The sequence below is a fragment of the Electrophorus electricus genome, chromosome 7 (assembly GCF_041902795.1).
Source record: "Electrophorus electricus isolate QZ-2024a chromosome 7, ASM4190279v1, whole genome shotgun sequence".
Taxonomy (NCBI): domain Eukaryota; kingdom Metazoa; phylum Chordata; class Actinopteri; order Gymnotiformes; family Gymnotidae; genus Electrophorus; species Electrophorus electricus.
Window position 1 is genome coordinate 5822501 of NC_137503.1, and position 21617 is coordinate 5844117.

At 45.1% G+C, this 21617-nt stretch overlaps 1 protein-coding gene across 1 annotated transcript in view; it reads right to left on the reverse strand.

Annotated features, from left to right (window-relative positions):
- Positions 1 to 21617, reverse strand: part of pik3r3b (phosphoinositide-3-kinase, regulatory subunit 3b (gamma)) — a 123884-nt gene that overhangs the window by 50508 nt on the left and 51759 nt on the right. The window contains exons 6-7 of the mRNA XM_081718138.1: positions 21199 to 21400; positions 19236 to 19321 (exon numbers count right to left, since the gene is read on the reverse strand). Of these exons, the coding sequence (XP_081574264.1) occupies positions 19236 to 19321; positions 21199 to 21400 (288 nt within the window). The remainder of the gene's footprint in view (positions 1 to 19235; positions 19322 to 21198; positions 21401 to 21617) is intronic.

Below are 21617 nucleotides of genomic sequence, written 5' to 3' on the forward strand. Positions count from 1 at the left end.
CCCCGGAGATTTGCGCTGCTAACTTCAACGCACATTAGCACAAAGCCTAGATGTTCACCCGTCTGGCAGCACAAAAGCACTACAAAGCAATGCCACCGTAGTAAACAAACGTTACCATGTGAGCGAGAGCTGTGATGTTTATGGGGATGGCCTCACCATTTAATGCCTTACACATGTGCTTTGCTCTCAACAAACATCCTCACTCACCATCCAGCAATCCCCATCTACTATGCTTATACATCTATATTATATCTATACATACATGTATGTGTGTGTGAGATATATCTATATATATCTATATATATATATCTATATATATATATATATATATATATATCTATATATATATATCTATATATCTATCTCACACACACACACACACACACACACACACACACACCTTCATGAGTCACTCATGGAATACAGCAGGATTTTCTATGAATAGACATAAGGATTATCCAAAAAGACACAAGGGTCGTGTGTATATTTACCCAGCATGTTGGCAGAGCGCAGTAACAATATGCATAAGAACAGGGATGGACGTGCCATTAACTGCACCTATTATGCTTTTGACTGGGTGGGGATGAAAGCTGTCATAAACCCTTATCATGGACCATAAAGTCTGTCTGCTCTCCAGCTATGTAAACAGACCTCAATCACAAATTGCAGGGGTAATACAAACAGCATTATATGGAAGTGTTGTAAAGTAGTCAGGCATTGGGAGTTTGTGTGTTGGTAAAGGAACTGTGCAGCAGCACTTTTTGAGCCAACCCTGCTGCCCAGTCCTTTCTCGGGCTGCCGCGGCCAGCAGCAGTGAGAGTGTTTTGTCCTTGTTGTTCCTGAGGCATTTCTATGAGAGACTGAACAAAGCATACATGCAAGACGACTGCGCTGTTTGAGGAAAATCACTGTTTTCCCAAGACCACAAGTATGTTGGTCTCTGTGTGCGAGAGAAAGTGTGTGTGTGTGTGTGTGTGATATAAACAGAGAGAGATAAAGGAAAACAGAGTTTAAATACTCATCCATCACTGCATGTTTTGTCCTAAAAACACATCCCATCTTCTTAACTTTGTATGTATATTTCCAGTTTCTTCACTGACGTTTGTGAAAAACATCATATGGTTGTGGGCAAATTGGTTTCACAGGGAACAAACTGAAGTTTGCAATCACTGCTATGAATCCACTGAGGTCCATCCCATCTTTGGCTAGCCACCAATCCCTTACATCCTCCACCTGTCACTCAACCAACATCACCCTTTCCTTTGCCTTGCTTTGAGGCTCGGTCAGCAAGAGTGCATCTGCCCACTAAATCTCCTATTGTCTCTGGACGGCTGCACCACAAATCAATGACGCAGCTTCATTGCCTTGGTTTAGCTGGCCTCATTAAGAGAGCGTTCGTTGGGGATTAATATAATTGTTCATTATGTTTTAATCAGATTAGGTGCCTGGCCAGGCCACAGGTCTTGTCGGGGATGAAGTGGGCCAATCCTGCTGGGTTAGAGCCCTTTGGGCTACTGTTACCACTGCATGGGCTGACCTTTCAACAGGTCTCAGGAGGTTTTTCTAGGCCACCAGGGATGTCCTTAAGGACATTGCTGACTCCTGGCTGATTTCATTTAAAAAATAAATGTCCTCTTTTACTCACAGTACATTTGCTTATCATCACTGAATCAGACAAATAGATGAGTAGTTTACTAATACAGTCAGTGGTAATAAGCAATGCTTTACTTATGAGCTTAACACCAGACCCCTCATTTGCACCGTTTGCATTTCTATAAGGTGCGAAAAAAGCAGAATATCTCCTGCACGACCTTTGGTATAAACATCTAAACGAGGTGGCCCGGAGTGCTCCTGTCCCCACTGCTTTCCCTGTGCTCATGTCTCCTTAATGGAAGAAAGCTGCAGTGAGACTCTGGTTGCCAGAGCATCAGGGCTGATTCTGTGCATCTGTGCGCGGTGGGCCTGGGAGACCTCAGCAATGTGATCCACCAATAAACAAACCAGGCCAGAACTATGCGGGAACATACAGCGGGATGAGGCTGGCACAGCAGGGCTGCGCGCGTGGGCGGGGGCTCCCTGCCCCAGCCTCTCCAGATGCATCGCAAGGAAGGCCCCCGGGCGTGGACGCAGCAGCCGCGAGGAAGCTAAACCCTCCCCTCCCTGCCCCTCTCGCTCCCTGATCAGGCCTCACCCTGACGAGACCTCCGGAAAAGTTACAGTGAGGCAGGGGTGGGGTCATTCGGTTCAGGGAATGTTACAGAGCAACGTGAGACGAGAAAACACACGAAGCAGGTTTGCTTTACTTGGTCCATCACTGGGTTCCTCTCCTCGACAGAAGGTGCACAATTAGTACTAGCAGACCAGAACCTAGATCAAAGATTTCAGATCGACAAGTTTTTAAATTTTAAGATCTCACATGGAGACATACCATCACCATCTTTTTGACGCTAAAGGTTCCGCATGTGGGCCAAAACCAGCCTAACAGCAGCAACAACAGAAAGGGTAGGTAAATAAAGAGGCACATGAGAACAACTTTGGCTGGGTTGCGTGCGACGTGGAGGCCCAGTGGCTTCTCGGGAGCGCATACTTCTCTGACAGCATCATTAGGCAAAGTGAGTGTGGCCTGGGAGCCACATTCCATTGGAGATGGTCGGGGGCGGGCAGCCAGACTCTGCCCGGGAGAGGGTGGCTGAGCTGTGGGTGCGAGCAGTGGCTGGAGCCCAGCCCAGCACTGCTCCTCTCCAGGTCCCAGAGGGCCTGCCTTCCACCCACACACAACCCAGCAGGCTCACAGTCCTCTCTTTCTTTTACTGCCACGGCATGCTTCTAACGCAGCGCCTCTGCACGTAGATCGGAGTTTTAGGGACGCCTACGCACGTCTGAGCAGCAGCACGTTAACGGAACGGGCCGGAGTGCCGATTCAGTCGGGCTCTGTCCTTTCCCACAGGGTTCGTTAATAACGGGCTTTGGCGCGCAGGGGGGAGTAAGACAGGAGTAATTGATGCTTACGGTGCCCGCTGCCCCGTGCGCACGCCATCACCGACTACAGCAGTCCAGCATTCGGAAGAGCAGTAGCACGTAAGGCTGAGGCTGCCCACAGCTGACACAGGTCTTCAGCTCCTACTCTGAGGACTACCCGGCTTTGCTAATCAGCTCAAGTCAGCACGTAGAATTATTAAGTGAAATCAATGCGGCGGTACATAATCGTGGAGGGCTTCTACTTAACGGGAAGTGCACTTAGGCAAGCACCCACATCACACAGGTAGCTGCCTAATAATCTGCCACTCTCACCTTGGAGAAGAAAAAAAAAAAAAAAGACAGTCACTTATTTACTGACCGCCCGACTACCATGAGCGTAGAAGGAGGACAAAAAACCCCCCAAAAAACTCTTCTGCTTATGTAACCCAGCTGAAGAAGACAAAGGAGCAGACATGACTGAGAGTTAGCTCCATCTCGGAGATGGGCACAGTGGAGCAGAGGGTGACGTGAGAATCGGAGGGAAATGTTGCTTTATTCTGAAGTCTGCCTGAGGGGCCCATCTCATCTACTCCCTCACTCTCTCGTTCTCGCTCTCTCTCTCTCTCTCTCTGCTTCTTTGTGTCTTTCCCTTTCACTCCTCAGGGTCATGACCATCACAGTCATCCTGCTATTTTCACAGAAGGGGCCCCAACTTGCTTATTTAAAAGTTGAGCTCGGCCACGCCGTTCTTGCTCGTCTGGCACATTAATGCCTACTCCTCTTCCTCTGGAAGTACATTACTGCTGAGAGACCAAAGCATTCAGAAGTCACCACACAGCCTCACCAGAGCATGACAGTCTTAAAAGATGCTATTGCTTAATTTCACCCTTGTTGCTAAATAACACTGCAACAGTCGTTTGTATTTTTGCATTTAAAAAATTATTATTTTTTTTGCTCTAACGAAATTGGATTTGGACTGAATTTAGGGCTGCAGGGAATCCCAGTGTGAGTAAAGGAAATGTAATAAACTGCACTAGGCACACCTGTGTGAGGGCACACTGGAGGAACGCTCGGAGTGTGTGTGCCGTTGTTCAAGGCTAGTGACCACTGCACTGGCTGTGCCCATGGCATTTTCTGCCAGGAGCCTTCTCACGTATACACGAAAAAGCATCTGATCAGCCAACATCTCCGATACCCTGCATGGACCTGCCAGCAAACAATTCTCACTCCGTCTTCACTCAAAGAAATCTCCAAAAGTCAAATCTTGAATGTCAAAATACAACAAGCATTAGGAGCCCTAATTTGATAATCCTTGGTTCATGGTTTCCATGAAAATTGTTAGATTATTGGCTTGCATTTCATTTATCTAATCTCATTATAATAGGAAGCTGCCCCTTTCCTTCTGCCAGGCTGAACTTTGATCTGAATAACCTGCTCAAGATTGCTCTCTTTTCTCGCACACACACACACACACACACACACACACACACACACACACACACACACACACACACACACACAGAGTGGTTTGGGATCTGGGGGAGAGGGGGTTGTAATAATTAACTTCATCCTTAGCTGTGCTCTCTCTCTCTCTCACTGTCTCTGTCGCTCTCTCTCTCTCTCTCTGTTATCTTTCAGTAATTACTTTGAGCTAATCAGGATTTATAGTGATTAATTGATGCAGAGTGGCATGTTGATATATGATTAATGTAATTAATCAGCCCAATGATAAGCCCCCCCCTTAAAATATGAGGAGTCCTTTATCTGTTGTTTCCTAGTCCAAGTTGAGTTCAGGTGAGATATATTACACACACACACACACACACACACACACACACACACACACACACACACACACACAAATATATGCTACTGAGGTGATGGCAATAAGGCTCTTTACTCTCCTTACGTGACCTTTGACATTCTGAAACTAACTAACAGATTTAAATGTTTTATGAGTTCTTGGAGATAAACAAATGGTTTTGCCAAACAAAGTAATAAACTACCTTTTTTTTTTATTAGTGCTGGATAGAACATGTTTGTTGCAGAGTCAGCGAGGGGAGCAGAAAGAGAAAGATATACCAGCAATAGAAGAACTGGGAGCCATCAGTCTATGAAGAGATTTTTTGATCCTCTGATGTGTACCTCATGTGTATCTCCTGTGACTGACACTGCATTCAGCCAATGAGAGTGGATGTTTGCACAAAGTGACCAGCTTATACCTGCAATTAGCATCAGACGGTCAGTGGGAGACAATGCAAGACTGACCTTCTCTTTAAACCAATTTAACAAAACACACCTCAAACTTCTAACCAACAAAGCCACTTTCCTTCAACAAATTGCCTTGATGACCTCAAGGCCTTTGAAGAAGAAACAACCCCCCCCCCCCCCCCAAAAAAAAAATCACCACACTGTACACCTCCTGTCTTGTCTCCAGGGACATGCTAGATCTTTCCACTATTTTGGCCTGACATCTGCTCCCGTTCAGCGGAGCCTGCATGAGAAGCTAAGGCAATGGGACATGTTTAATTGTATTAAATTGCGGTCAGCAGGCCAGCGGGGCTTTTACGGAAAGTAGTTTACGCTCTCGCGTCATACTATAATTGGTGCAGTCTGAAAGGATGCAGGAGCTGTCTTATGGGAGCTCAGTGATGTCTCCTGACACTGCAGAGCTGAATGTCATGAGACAGTGTGCTGTGACACACACACACACACACACACACACACACACACACACACACACACACACACACACACACACACACACACACACACACACACAAAAAAAAGAAAAAAAAAAAGAAAAAAAAAAAGGGGGGTGTCACTTCCATAGTCTCTTAAGTGACACTGCGTTACACCTGGCATTAACTTAGTATTGGCAATGGTGTATAAATGTAGGTACATAGTGATTTTTTTTTTTGAAGGCCTTGGGGTCATCAAGGATATTTGTTGATGGAAAGCAGCTTTGTTATTTTCCTGTCTCTTGCTGTCAAAATCCAGCTCGAGCTCTGGTAAGATGACAAATTTAGGATTTTCTTATGGAGATTGGCAGTGTGAAACAACATTTAGGACTTCATGTGGACATAATTTAGCTTGAGGCTTTCCTTAAACAATCGGTGGCAGGTGCGTTTTATCTGACAGAAATCTCAGGCTTTAAAAGGGCACATCTTCCGTATCACCACACGCACCGACACATTCACATACCGGGAGGCAATGCACACATTTTCCGCAGTCAAGGACACAAACAACCTTCGGTAACTGTTAACAGCCCAGTGTTAAAGAAATCCAAGTAAATAAAACTGGTAGTTCACCGAGTTCAAGGCAAAGACAACTCTCCCCTAGGTCTGGTTTATTGATCCTTATCCAATTTGACTTTAATTTAGCCAAACTCCTCAATAATAAAAAGAAACATACAAATTCCTAAAGGGACAGACCCAGAACAGGTTTTTGTGAAGTATAGTAAATTATTACCTGATCCATAACCCCTAACAGAACCACCATTTATTCTAGATATGCTTGTCCTGTCCAAGATTTGTTACCTAGTCTGTTCGCCCTTTTCACTCCTGAACCCTTAAAACATACGTACACTCATGTCCAGGCTCTGACTCCTCAGTTTGAGGTTCACCGCTTTAAACCGAGATCTGTGAAGCAGCCTCAAGGCTGGATGATTGAGTGAACACAGAAAGGAAGCGGTGCTGAACGCAAGGGCCGTTCAAGTTATGCGCACTGTGGACTCCCACACCGCACATGAAGCAGTTCTGAGAAATAATGATTCACATCTCTCCCAGCCTAACTGGCTGGGACATTAAACACTCTCAGTGGCATGGTAAGTCAAGCTTTTAATGCATGTAACAAAACAGCAATTTTAAATCATGAGAAAATTCCACATGAAAAAGATTTCGAATTGACATGTGAAATTTCGTCACGGCACATAACGGCAACAGCCCCCAGCAATTTGATTAAGCTTTCTCTCACTCGTATGAGGAGAAAAAAAACAACAAAACCCCCCCCCCCCATCAATTTAAAATATGTATTATGAGTTTTATTTAGCAGTAATACAAATAATTCTACACAAAAGGACAAAAATTAAATGCAAAATTAAATAAAAATGTCAATTTACAGTGAAAAACAGTGTCATGAGTGCTTTTGTAAACCTCTGACCTCAACCTGACAGGAGTGGAACTTCCGAGGGCCAACCCCAGTCTCCCGCTGGCAGTGTGGGAATGACGCAGCAGCACTGAGGCCATGCGAGCTTCTCCCAATTTCTAGGTAATGAAATTCAAATTCAAAGTCAGGTGGAATCCCTTTAACCATCCATGCCAAATGCCCCTGGCACAGGCAGTCAGAAGGCCCTAACGCAGGCTTCCGAGCAGGTGCCAGAGTGCTCCAGTGTTACTGCGCTAATTCAGTTCAACAGCCTGGAGCGCTTGGGTCAGTCCCATAACAGAGGTCAGGCCTCCCCAACATGTGCTGCCGCGCATCAGCCCGTATCCAGCGGAATGCGCCTGCCCTGGGTCTCGGCCATCCGTTTCCCTCCCCAGCCTCTTTCACGGCCATGGACAAGCTCTGACATTAACTGTCCAATAAGTAATGCGCCAGTGGCGGAATCGGGTTTGAAATAAACCAATAACTGCAAGGTTGCGATGCAAAATGTCAGCTTCAATTCGAGGACATTTCAATTTCCACTGGGTGAAGCATATAGGAAGTCTCAAGCCCCGGGAACGTAATTGCAATGTGGCTTTACATGGGAGGAGGCGCATGTGCTTAAGACAATGCACGCGGAGCTGGCATTGAGCTTTGTGGACTTTTGGGACACAAAGTGGTGTTTAAAAAAAAAATTCCGAAACCAAAGCAAAAGAAACCGAACCAAAAGGAAACTGGCAGAGCTCTCGCCTGTCTGCTCAGAAACAGTGGAAGCTGAGCGTTTCATCACGGCGTGTGCAACTGCTGAATGTCCTTCCTCTGTACCTCTAACGCCAGGCTTTGGAAGTCAGACTTGGGAATGAGAAAGGGTGCTGGTATTACTTCTAATCATTAATTAAACAAAACAGATTCATGTTACACATGAGCGGCAGGAGCTGCTATAGCTACTGGAGCCACTGCGAGGGATTCCCATTGTGTGCTGCACTGAGCTCAAATACTTCTGAAACACTAAATCGCCTCTGCAGTCAGCCCACACCACTTCCTAGCCAGACTCTCTTGTCCAGAGTTAGGTTACCAGATTTACATAATCTCCAACACTCCCTTGCCAACAATTCAACAGATTTTTGTTTGCTGGTAATTATACAGGAGATTATATAATAATTATATAGGAGATGCTGGTAATTATTTATAGGAGAGGTACTTGGTGTAGGGACTGCCTAACCGATTTTATTTACACTGCATTCCACGGAAAGACCCCGATAATACGACTCTGATCCTTATGTACTACACTGGATAAGAATGGGGTAAATCTGACCTACAGGACTGGGCAATAAGTATATAACCTAAGGGAAAAACACAGGAACAATGAAAAACACAAAAGCAGAAGAGATGCTGTACGCTGAGGTTTGCATGGCCGTAGAAAATCTCGGCATTGCGCAGTTCTAAGCGCTATTTTTCCGAAACGGCGATAAGAGTGATTGTGTGTTTCCCCTGAAGTGAACAGGGAGTGATGGAATGAGGGGAGGCATCCGGGGTGATAGGGGCGCCGTAAACAGTGCAGTCGTGCACAAAGGCTCGCAGGTCGGGTCCGCCTGATCTTCACGACGGAGGTTCGAGGCCTTCCCGGCGAGCACCACGGCCCGTGCCGCGGACGTGGCCCGAGCGCGTCGGGAGAGAAGGACAGCAGGAAGGAGAGAGACAGCTGCAGCGCACTCAGGGCAATCGTCTCCGTTGCCAGCGATGACCTCACTCCCTCCTGCTCCACTCCCGCCCACCAGCAGGGCTCCAGTATGGCTCCCCAGTGGCCTACGTCATCGAAGGACTCTGCGGTTGCAGCTACTGAGATGGTGTTTCAACGTGTCGCCACAAACGCAGAGCAAATGACAGCCTCACAAAACAATCCTCCCACCCAACACTCAATTATAATATCTGCACGTACCATTTCTGATTGTGATGCCATGAGAAGCACACACAGTTTTAAAACCATCTCTGATGCAAAGGTTTGAGAGCACGAGCACATTTATGAGTGTGTGTGCACTTGGGTGTGGTCTCTGGAGGAGCCCGTGAATGTGCGGGTGATGCTCAGATGGGATATAATTGGCCGTTGGCTGTTGTGTGCCTGCCCTGGCCATTACGATCTCCAGAAAGGCTGTAAAGCCGCCCAGTGTGAAGGGAAAGGTGAAGCCGCCATTTTATTGAAATGTGAGCAGAAATCAGGGCTATTTTTACACATCTCCGCTCCGGACAATATCAGGGCCCATTTCACGTCTTCATACAGGCTCACCTTGAGCCACTGTTCCCTGGGTTTGCGAAGGGCCCATAATGTCACCCCATTAATCTCCATGTGTGGGAGTGGGGTGGGTTTAGCCCCGCCGCAGACAACCTGTAAAACCGCGCTACCCAACCGCTCATCCACGTAAAGCTCGTCAAACAGCACCCAGGGCTGAGCCTCATATATCACTGCATTACGATCTCAGGCAGACGAGACAAAAGCCAAACAACTCTGGGGCGAGCTCCCCGGCTGCAATTGGAGTCACCATGGGCCGGTTATTTTTTCATGCCCCTATTTTGACCATCCTGTGTCGAGTCCTCCTGTTGTCTACATCCATCGCTCGGCCCCACTCTCCCATCTCAGGTAACAAGCACTCGGTATGACAAACGCCTCTGACGGCCTGGCCCCGTTTCACTCCTGCACTCCCCCTTGTTGACTGGGCTCAGACATGCTAGCATTAGCACACACACACACACACACACACACACACACACACTGAAAACTCCCATCATTCCCTATGGAACCGAGTTACACACGGCTTTGCACTTCAAACGCTAGTACTAAAACTGGAAGTGGGGCAAACAAACGAGTACAATAAATCTATGGATTAGGGTTGACACAAGCTGAGGACACTAACTGGAAACACTTACAAAAAGCCACAGATGGCTTGGATGCGCTCATACAACGCACTTTTTTCTTTTTTATGAGCCACGAAAGAGCTTGCCTTCACACACATGCAGAGGCCAGGGTATGATGAGCACACTGGGTGGTCATAAATGCAATAAATACGCACACATTCACAGACACCAGCATGCATGTGCAGATAAATATAGAACCGCAAATACACGGACACAGTTGCGCACAAAAGCTACGCATACATGCATGCATTCACATTAGGAAACATTTAAACATTTGGCATGGGCAAACAAATGATAAAAACTCTTTCACTGCTAAGGTCATATGATGGCTCAGATGCAGGCAGTACTGAGCCATCAATCATCCCTATTGTTTGATAACAAACACTGCAATGTGCTACACTGCAGCTTCTTATTCAACAAAGACATCAGTGTACGGAGACAGATCTTTCAACTCTCAGCATCCCAGAGGTCATGTTTAATCATGTTCTACATTTCTTTTCCTTGGCTCCTCAAACCATTTTCCCAGCCACAAGGCCCCATTACCACCAAGCCTAACCTAAACAGGATTTTCTTTTGTTACTTTGAACCGGTTCCTCAGTCTGGCACAGTGCCAGTTTATCTGCATGTGACATTTGTGCATGCATATCATTAAACTGCTTAATGAACTCCGCTGCACCGTCTTCCACCTCTGGCCATGAGGAGGGACTGCAATGTACAGAAAATTTCAGAGGAAGAGGAGGGGAAGATACACTAGTGTGCATAAACACACACACACACACACACACACACACACACACACACACACACACACACAAACACAGAGCAACATGTAGTATCCAAGTTACCAGACTTTACTTTTTTGTCTTTCCCCATTGAAAACTCCATAGTAAAGGTAGCAGCATGCCATTTTCATGTCAGGTAGAAGTGCCTCCACAGGAAGTCCTGTTTTGCACAGTAGTCTGTAGATGGCCAAGATAAAAAGCTAAAGATAAATTAGAGTGGAGCAGTATATGGCTCTGCACTCATCTTCACCTCCTGCTGGTAAGGCTGAATTCTGGCTGAAAACAGGATATCGGTTTGAAACTCCATCCGTTTGTATGGAGAAAGCCATGCAGTGTTCATTAACGATCAATCCAAAATACACACACAACCAAAAGAAGCACAACGAAAGAGATGGTCCGCACAGCGCTTGGGCTGCTAACTACACATCTTCAAGAAGCTGCGCGCCTTTGCTGAATCCATGTCTGTTGGTCAGACACGGTTCCTTGGTCACACTATTAACATCCCAAATTTCCCAAACTGAATAAAACAGAATGTTGGCCATGATTTTAATATTAGTGCTGACCATGCTGAATGGGACATGTTTAGGTCTCCAGATACTGGGATTTTTCTACATTTCTATATCTCCATGTTCTGATTCATTCTTGGGAGGTGGGTTCTAGCTGACAATACATTTAGAATAACTTTAGATAGATTACAGTAATATATGAGCCAAAGTGTTCAATTAGTCTTAATTTACTAACTTTAACATTTGTTTCCTAGATAGAGATTAAGACTGCCTAAAATACATTTTCAACAGAAAATCTCCATTGAATATGTCATAGAAAATCTGACCTGACCAAGACTGAGAGAAAGCGGTCTAGGGTGTATAATTAGAATTTGAGACGGCAAAAGCCATCAAGAGCTCTTTTTTTTTGGCAGTCTATTCTAAATGCACACAAAACACAGGCAGTTGAGTAAGTGCAGACTGGCTATGGGCTCTACGGAGAGGACGGCCAAACCAAACCCTGGTTACAGGCCCCCAGAGACACGGGCTGCCTAGGGGCAAAACTACAGCCCATTTCTGCTGCAGAATGGGAACTAGAAGCTCCACTCCCACAGAGAACAACAGAAGTCATCCGCAAGCATTTCTGAGCAGAATTTCCCCAGACGGTGAACAGGGGTGTGGCTGGGCAAGACTGCATGGGGAGAGTAAATTGGAATGACAACTTTAAACGAAGGAGATTTAAAGAACTTCAACATGGTGAGAAACTTGCATTTAACTCTTTTACAATGAGACACCGCACACATGTGCACAGTGTACTTAAAAATGGCTTGGTGGGTAATGAGCTTGGCCTCCCAAGAGAGCAAAGGTCTCACCTCTGAACTTGCTCTTGACCTTTTGGTGTGGCCAGCAAGAGTCATTACAGCCAGGGTAAGAAAGAAGCTTCTGGAAGCAGAGATCTTTGAAAAGCCTTTTTACTCCCCACACACCATCTGGGAGGTGGGCCATTAGTTTATTCATGATCGCCTAAAGTAACAGTGCAAAATGTTTCAAAGTAAAAAATCTTAACCGAAGGCTACAATCCGTCTTTCACAGCTCTGTAATGCCTGTGGACTCTTGAAATGACTACCTCAAAAGTGGTGTTCATCCTGTCTAATATTCTGCCACTATTTTTATAACACTTACAATGCTGCAATAGAAAGCAAAATGTCTAACTACTGTTTCTTGGTACAGGAAGATTCATGTGTTGGCTGACAACAAGTGCACAGAAAATGTCTTAATTATCCCCAAGTGAGTGTCTGATACACACGGTGAAATATACTTGTGTATTGCTTGCCCTAAACAAATCACTAATGTTAAACTGATTTACACAACCATACAAAGAGACAAAGAAGCCTACCCTCTCGGCCAGAAAGGCTTTATGAGCCAGTCGCATGACATTCAAAACACTTCTAAAGCTCGCCGCTGTCTTTCCAGCTTTTCAGACCCGCAGCACTGATCCTGGATCAGCCTTCTCAGTAACTCACGCACTGCAGCCCCATGATAAAAGACTTCCTTTTGTTTTGAACGGAATGTTATTAGAATCCAAACAAAACCCTCCCTTTGGGTGGAGCTGAGAAAAAATAAAGTGATGATGTAAATTTAGAAACACACACACACAAAGAGAGAGAGAGACACACACAGACAGACAGACACACAGAACAGACTCGGGGTGGGATGGGAACATTTCTATTACTGCACACATAGTGAATATCAAATAGGTCTCCCAATCAATTCAGCTATGGCATACACATATAAATCAAGAGTCTAACATGTTAACCAAAATTTCTACTTTTCTAAGACTGTGCTTAAGTTATTTAGGAAGCAAAATGGGTAATAAACCAAAACTGATAATTTCTCAATTATAACACCATGTTAAAAGAAGAAAGTTTCTTTTCTTTTAACATCATACAGTAGTTGATGCAATTTCTGCAGTTTCATCTTGCCAGATGTTCCAGCTTCAGCCTAATAAAGATTTCACATAAAAACGTAACCGTGTCTTTCTTTGATCCGTGGCAGAGTGTATAGGCGCACAATGACCTAAATTGTGTTTGTGGATAACTTGCAAATTTGATGATTCATATAAGGTATACAATATTTGCTTTTTTGAGTATTTCCAGTCATTTGTAGTTTTTGGGATTCTAACGCATGCAGCTGACTTTGGTAGGCCTCTGCTACTGGATTAGAGTAGGCACATGTAGAGCTTTCTTCATCGGCTGTCTGATCACTCCTGATGTGCAATATAAACATGCAGATGGTAACCATCTGACTGTTTCCACACTCTCCACACTGACCATTTCATATTAGGCATTTGACTAGATTAGTTGACATACCGCCAGAGGAGATCAGACAGACTCGCAGCACTCTGGTTTGCATGTCCGGTTTGCCACTGCTGAGGCTTCTCTGACAGAGAAGCACGTTTTTGGCAAACAAAGGATTGGATTAGATATGCTTCAATAATAAAGAACCAGAATCTGATAATATAAATGTATGCAATATCTAAAAAAAAAGCATATGAAGATTCAAAAACAAATGTGTGTGGAAATAATATTGTATAGAGGGAAGGATCCAGCAGTCAGATAAAAAAAAAAGATACAATGCATAGTTTATACAGACAAAATTAAAAACTGAATTCCCCTCAGTTCTCATATTTTTTTCTATCAAAGATTCAACTCAGTATTATACCCACATGCATAAAAAGTACAATAACTATTACTAAGACACTTTTAGCTACCTCAGTGACCACAGAGTACCCCTCTCTGAGGTGTCCTAAGTAGTTATGGCTCGCCACAGAGGGCTTTGTTAAAGCGCTTGATTTGAGTCTCGTGTATTGTGTCTAGGGAAAAACAAAAAGGCATTTTCCCTACAACATACTGTAAATAAAAGCGGCTGTTGGGGGTATATGTGGCATTGACATGTAGTATTATGTACAAAACAAAAGCCCACAAGCGAACAGCTGTCAGACAGCTCTGAAGTGAAGCTGACACATCCACAGGAGGAGCAGTATGGACACTGCGACTGATGTGTGTTAAATGAGACTGGACAGGACTCAGTCCTTCACTACTGATCCAGAAACATCAGAAATCTTTTCCTTTTTTGTTGTTGCTGTAAATAAACCAACACCAGCAAATAAAATGAAAGCACTTCTGAAAACACAGGACAAGGCAATAGATTTTTTTTTGTTTAAACAAGGTGTTTATTTACAAATATGTATTATATTTGTCAACAAAACTAGAGAAAAAAAAAAACTAGAGAACTAGGCCAACAGTCAGTCAATCTTCCTCTTGAAATTTATGCTTGAAAAACTACAAGGGGAAAATGTTCACGGGCGAAGTGTTCATGAGGGTTGCTCACCCTCCACACTGCCTTAGGCCTACATAATGAAGTAATGACAAACGACAAATGTCCCACTAAACTGTATATTCAATACTCCAGAAGAAATCTTAAAAATATTTGTCCTGCACTGATCTAGCAATATTTTCAACCAACTGGCTTTCAGCACAGCTTCTATGAGTAAATGTAGTAAAACTAACATTATATGCCATCCAACAAGGGCCCTGGTGAAGAGTTTGCAATGACTTCTGCAGGGTAAACTAACGCGAAGCTTGCAGAACATCGTCAGATGTTCTGAGTCCAGAGCAACCCCCAAAGACTGTTCTTTAAACACAGTATTTCATCAACAAACAGCTTCTGCCATTTCTGCTCGTGATCGTCTCATCAGCGGTGCTAAACCCAGCTAACCGGCTTAGGAACGGCCACGTCACACTAACCAGAGCTCCACCGGCCTTATGGAACCGGCCCAGTCTACTTAATGGAAGATTAATGTGGTTGAAAGTGCAGCTGAGGCAAACTTAATGAGATTGGTATCTCTTTAAGGAAGAAATGGCGTAATCAGAAAGGCAGTGGGAGGAGTGTGGAGGTGGACGCTGCTTTGTCCTCGGTCTTTTACATGTGTGTTTAAGATCACGATGTGGGGTGAAAACAAGAAATGGGTTTGCTTGTGAATTAGAAAGAATTAACATATGCTTCTGCATTAAGGTCTAGAGCGGAATGTAAATGCTGAATGAAAAGCTTGGATTAGTTTACAGTGAACGGGGACAGCTCAATGTTATGATCACAAAAGTAGTTTTGGTGGGGGTTTTTTGGGGGGGGGGCATAGATGCCACAACAACTTGCATGATGGCTCAAGACCATTCCTCTCAGAGGAGCGGAAACGCAGGCCAGAAAGCACACAGGTATATTCATGTCAACGGACAGGATATACGCTGATGCAGAGAAAGCGATTCAGAGCAGGAATGCGGTTCCTTTGTCCGACCCTTCAGCACACAGTGACTCCAGCCTTTCGGCACACCGAGGTTACAACAGGCAGAGGAGAAACCTGATCCGAGATTTGATCCACATCCTCGAGCCCTATAGGATACCTTACACCACTGGTCTTTTTTTTTTTTTTTTTTTTTTTTTAACTGTTCCTATTCCAAATCTGTCCCTCAAGGATTTACCAGGATTATTTGAGATTTCTAGAAAGTAAATGGTGATACCCATACATTTGGTGGCACTTGTTCAAACGTAGGGGTCAGTCAGGGACAGCTGAGCTGATGGTGACGTGTGCAGGCCAGACCTGAAGCTCCTCGACCAATTACTTTATCCCTAACCTCAATTTGCAGTTGACAGCATTGCCTGCAAATATGAACCAGACTTTTTTTCTCCAAGCCAACAAAATTACCTCAAAAATAGGGCAAGATCTGCTAGTTTCTCTGCACGATTCGCATTGGCCAATCAGCTTTTGGCTCCACACAGTTCCACAGGAAAACGAAACAAAATTCAGATGTCACTGCAGAACTCATGATCGCTGGTACTTGTTGAATAGCTGCATTCTGATTCAACACAGTGAAATATCTGTCAACTGTAATTTTGTATGACAAGAGAGAGCTTTTGTTAATATCAATGGCCCATCAATCACTCAAGTGTTAGCATGGTCTATTAAGGGTAATATGTTTGTTTAAATGAGATTTAATTAGAGAGTTTTTCATTATAACAGCGCTGGACTCAAAAAAACATTTTTTTTCTCCTTCACGTAGACAAATTGTGGCTGCTAAAATTTACAGGCCTTTGCAAAATTTACAAGGAACAGCTAATTTTGCATGGATTAATCCTGAAGTGACACTTTATCTTTGAGACACTTCAAGACATGTGATATGTACAGTTTGAACTTTGAGCTTTGGCTTGACAAATGGTTCTGCACGATGGGAAGAAGAGGAGCAGAGAGCTGAAAGTGCAGAACAAAGGCCTTAGTCAGTGCAGTTAAGAGATTATTACATGGTACGCTGAAGCATGTGATTGTGAGCAGCTGAGAGGACAGCAGTGGTCATTTTCACTGGGTCAGCTGGGACAGAGGGGCAGCTAGTGGGGAATTCCAAGAGGTCACATCCTGACCCTCAGTGTGTGTGTGTGTGTGAGAGAGAGTGGGAACAGTGTGTTTAGTGTATGTGCATGTATAAGTTAAATTCAGGGCTTTAGGACAACGAGAACAGTTTGTGGTAAAATGACTGAGCATAATCAGAGAATAAACTGGACTAAACTGAAAGAAAGAGTGCGAGAGAGAGTCAGACAAAGTGAGAGGAGAAACTTGTCTTTCTCCTGTTGTAATCCTAGTCACTGCATATTATGACCTTTAAATGACCTCAGAATTCTAAGTAGAAGATGCTCACCACACCAGAACTGTTGGAACTCATACTCCGGTGGCTCACACACACTCACACAACTGCTGCTGTACTGTGCCACATGGCTAGGTGAAGATCACTGCTATGCACTGCTCTGATATCAGGCTCTCTTTGTGTGTATGCTCCACTTCAGTTACCAGTGACCTAACTGCACAGCAGTGCAAAAACCGACACAAGCCTCCATGCAAGTCTACTGTACATCTGCACATTATTTTACACCTCAGAGGTGCTATGTAACATCTTTTCATGTATTGCACACACACACACACACACACACACACACACACACACACACACACACACAAGCCTAACAGTCATCCAAAAGTAGGCGAGTCCAGAGCAACCCCCAAAGACTGTTCTTTAAACACAGTATTTCATCAACAAACCTCAGCAAGCTGGAACACATTAGAGGCCGAATCTGGAGCGAGATGTGGCGAGGCAGCGAGGCAGCGAGGCAGCCAGGCGTTTGAGGGCACAGCATTGCGTGCCTTTAGGACGGAGAAACAAGAAATAACTGGGAGAATAAATGAGGAGCCGTAATGTGAATGGATGGGTTGTTTTATTTCCTCGTGTATTTGTGTGTGCATGTGTAGAATGGGAGGTGGGGCAGTATTATGTTCGCCTAATCGCTGACAGATTGACTGCCTGCAGTAGACTGAAGTGAGCCATGAACGTCAAGCGGCTGCTTCGGTGCACGCGAGAGAGCAGCCCCGCACCGCCCAGGTGTGCCCGCCCTCCCCGGCCCGGGCTCCGCCAGCCCTCCCCACGCTGTCCCCGAGGTCTCGTCTGACCCGTGGGTTAATGTTAACTCCTGCTGGCCTGCCTGCCAGTCGCACATCACCCTGAGCGTTGCTGGGCGTATGTGTGGGGGATTGGGCCCAACACGCGCGCGCTCACACACACACGCACACTGCAACGCTGCTAGCCTTGGGCAAAGCCAACAGTGCTGGGTCAGGAACATGAGCTACTTAAGTAGGTTATTCTGGGTTCTGGAATCTGTGCATAGATGCCAAAGAGCAGTGGGAGACAGACACCCTGCTGCTGAACACACCATCGGTCCAGTCCCCACACAGTGCCCTCAGCTGTAACAGCACTCCATAAATCTTTTGCTTTTTATTTTCTCTAATGGGGGCTGAGGTGGGGTGTGGTGAGGGTGCTGCGTTTGGGTAATATAAACAATAACGTTTGATTGAGGTCACAAAGTCATCTCGTACCAGGCATTAGATTAACATTCCTCCCCCCAGCCCGTACACACTCTCAGAGTTATACGGCACACAAAAAGACACAATGAAATTAGAAATTCCAATGTGATGCTGAAATGAAGGCCTCCAACACAATGTGATCATACTTCATCCACTCAAATCATGCACAAAAACAACTCGCGTTCACAGTCAAAAAATAAACAAATCGCATTCCCGTTCAAAAAATAAACTTCAGATTTATGAGCACTCACTAAATAAATCGGAAAAATGTCGACCTTGCATGCGCATACACATCTTCTCATGGTAATTTTGGAGGTTCCATGACCAAAACTGAATGTTTTGACTCTAGATTATGGTACTCCAAAGAGGAGTCTGGTGAATCTCCTTTTGGGAGACATCCATAAGTTAAATAAACTTCAGCCCGAGAACTCCATCGGGCACTAAGTCAAACTCTTTTCATTAAACCACAAAACAGACCACGGAGGGAGCCCTAACTGCCAAGAGCTCCGACAGGAAGGCAAGATTCATTACAGCAGACTGCTGCTGGGCCTCGAAGGAGTCAGTTATGTTGAATCAGACCTTGGAGAGGAAGATCATCTCTTGCTCCTCTCCTCACTCTTATACTCTGCCATCTATCCACAAACATTCACTGGCCTCTCAGCCACCTCCATCAGCCACCAAGACAGCAGTGCACCCACGCACAATCAGACTCACGCTGCTCATTTTATGCAGGAATGACCAATCGCTCCCAATGAAGGAAGAGATACCGATTACGTTACCACTAACAATTCCGATTACTTGCAAAAGTCTAGTAATTGACATCAGCTCTGAAAACAAGCTGCGGTGCACATCTGCTAAAGAAGGCTGAGTGCTGAGGGCAGGACTGCGCGGGGAGCTCGGAGCCAGAACCTTCCGCTGTCTCGCAGTTATGAAGCAGATCAAGCTGTTGAGAGGAGGAGGAGGAGGAGGAGGAGGAGGCCCCACAGAGGGCACACCTACCTGGGGCAGCCTGCATCTCCATCAGGCCTCCCACCGAGATGAGGGCCTCCAGAATCTTCACATGGTGCTCGGGGTTCACGTCCGCACTGGAAACAGGAGGAGTGGGGGAGGGGGAGGAGAAAACAAAAACACTGCATGTCGGCTACAGCCAATAAACAAAGAAACATGAGGTCAAACATTCGGTTTTCAGAAGATTTCAGTTTCTGCGTGGAGGCAGGTTACAGAGGTTACAGGTTACAGAGGTTACAGTGTGGGTGCCTGAACGTGTGCGCACAGGTCTCGCGGCCCACACGCATGAGCGCTTAGTGCGACGGACTGGATCGCATCCTGAAATGCGGCGTCCGGAAGGCCTGCGAGCCCATATTCAGGGATAGAGCTCAGCCCGATTCCCGATGCTAATTTCTTATTCCTCGGGCCGGTGAGGCGTATATGACCTCGGCGGTTGACCACACAAAATGACCGTCTGAGCCAGTTCGCTCCTTGGCCCTAATTGCACAAGACGGACAGGACAGTAGATGGCACGCAGTAAAAGGGAAGTTCCGTGGCTTCTCTCACTTGGAAGCGAGCCACAATCAAATAAGAGTGAGGTGAGTTAATGGAGCACAATACACAGGCTGTGTTCCCAATGACTCCCTCGTACACTACTCCCTATTAAGTATCTTAAAGGGTTCTATTCAGGAAAGCACGTGATAGGGTATATGATGTCAGTGCTTACTAAGTAAATGTGATCGAATGTGACAAATATTTGAACCCTTAAAAAACCAAAAAAAAACCAAAACAAACAACAACATCCAGGGATGCTTCAAACCATCAGCAATGCATCACAAGAATCCTTCTGTGACCGGAAGCTCCTGATAATCATTAGACTGCAGTGGTTTCCACGCAGTGCTGCCACCATGAGCAACGCCTAACGCAGCCGGGAATTTATCATCATCATCACACACTACAGAATCATTTTATTCAACAATGTAGTTGACATTATATATACACACACACACATTTGTGCTAACAAGACAATTTTTGGAGTCCTTTGTGTAAAACAAACAAGATTATGACATTCCACGGTTATGACACAGTTTTATCATTTTGTCATCCAGTTCATAATATAGAAAATGTGGTTTGCACATTAGAAGCCCTTTTATTGTGTGCCTAGGCTCTTGTCAGACAGTGTTGCACTAAACTCCTCTCACTAAAGTAGAGCATTTTAAAGAGGATTTTCAACACCTGTTTGACTAGACCCTATGTCATATTCAAGAGGTAGGTATATTTGTGTGCATCAGTTTGAAAGAGAATGCAAGCGCATGTGAAATTCTGTGCAATTTTCAATGCACAAACTGGTTTTTCAAAGAAATTCTCTTTGCCTTACATTAGCATTAAATTGGAAATGCATTTAACGTACACTGGTCTCACCTAAAGTTAGTGTTGAAGGCTATGTTCCACAAACACACAGTCACGCTGGTTTTCCAAACTAAATGTTGGGTATGAGTCACATTCAGAAATGGAGAGACAGACCCTCAGGTATCAGTATGTTACAAACTCCTACCAGACAGACAAAAAGGAGGGTGGAACCTCAGAATAATGTAAAGCAAGGTTACCTGTACCTATGCAGTTGGATACAAATGGACATAAAATAATAAATGATGCACACACACAAAAAAATTACTTTGACCATAACCAGTGAACCCATCTTGTGTACTTAAACCCTCAACCTCACACAGCTCATTAACCCAGTCGTCCTGTACAAAACACACTTGATGTGATGCAATGTAAACAAAAACAAACAAGGAAAGTAATTTTGTAATGGTTAGCTTACTTCTAACATCTCTTTGGAAACACAAAATATGTTCAGGAAAACTTATTTTCCATTGACCTAGGTCTACCACTTTCAGAGATGCTTTCTCTCGCATAGCTGTGCTGAAAGCCCAGGAGAGTGGTAACTACAGTCTTTCATTGGGCTTCTTACCTGAAGTGGTTGTTTTTGAAGACTGCCTCGCTGTAGGCCTGACCCAGAAGCCTGGGACTCGCCTGAGCAGCTCCCTCACTTTGGGCCACCTTGCTGAGGTGCCGGGTCAGATGGACGAGTAACTGGTGGTTAGACTGTGGAACGCTGGGGGAGTCCAGGATTTTCTTCAGCTGCTGACCACACTCCTCCAAATTCTGAGTTTCTGTGAGGGAGATGGGGGGGGGGGGGGGGGGGGGGGCTCATTTCACAGTCGGGATCTTTTATGGCTTTCGGCCTTTTTGTATATTTTACTTCTCCCCGAGTTCAGCCGTGTCTGTGTTCTCGGGCCCTTCTGCATGACTATAACACAGTCTGGGAAGACAGAGTCACGCTGCTCAGTGTAGCACCCCCACTGCTAATAGAGACAACTGCAGCTCCGG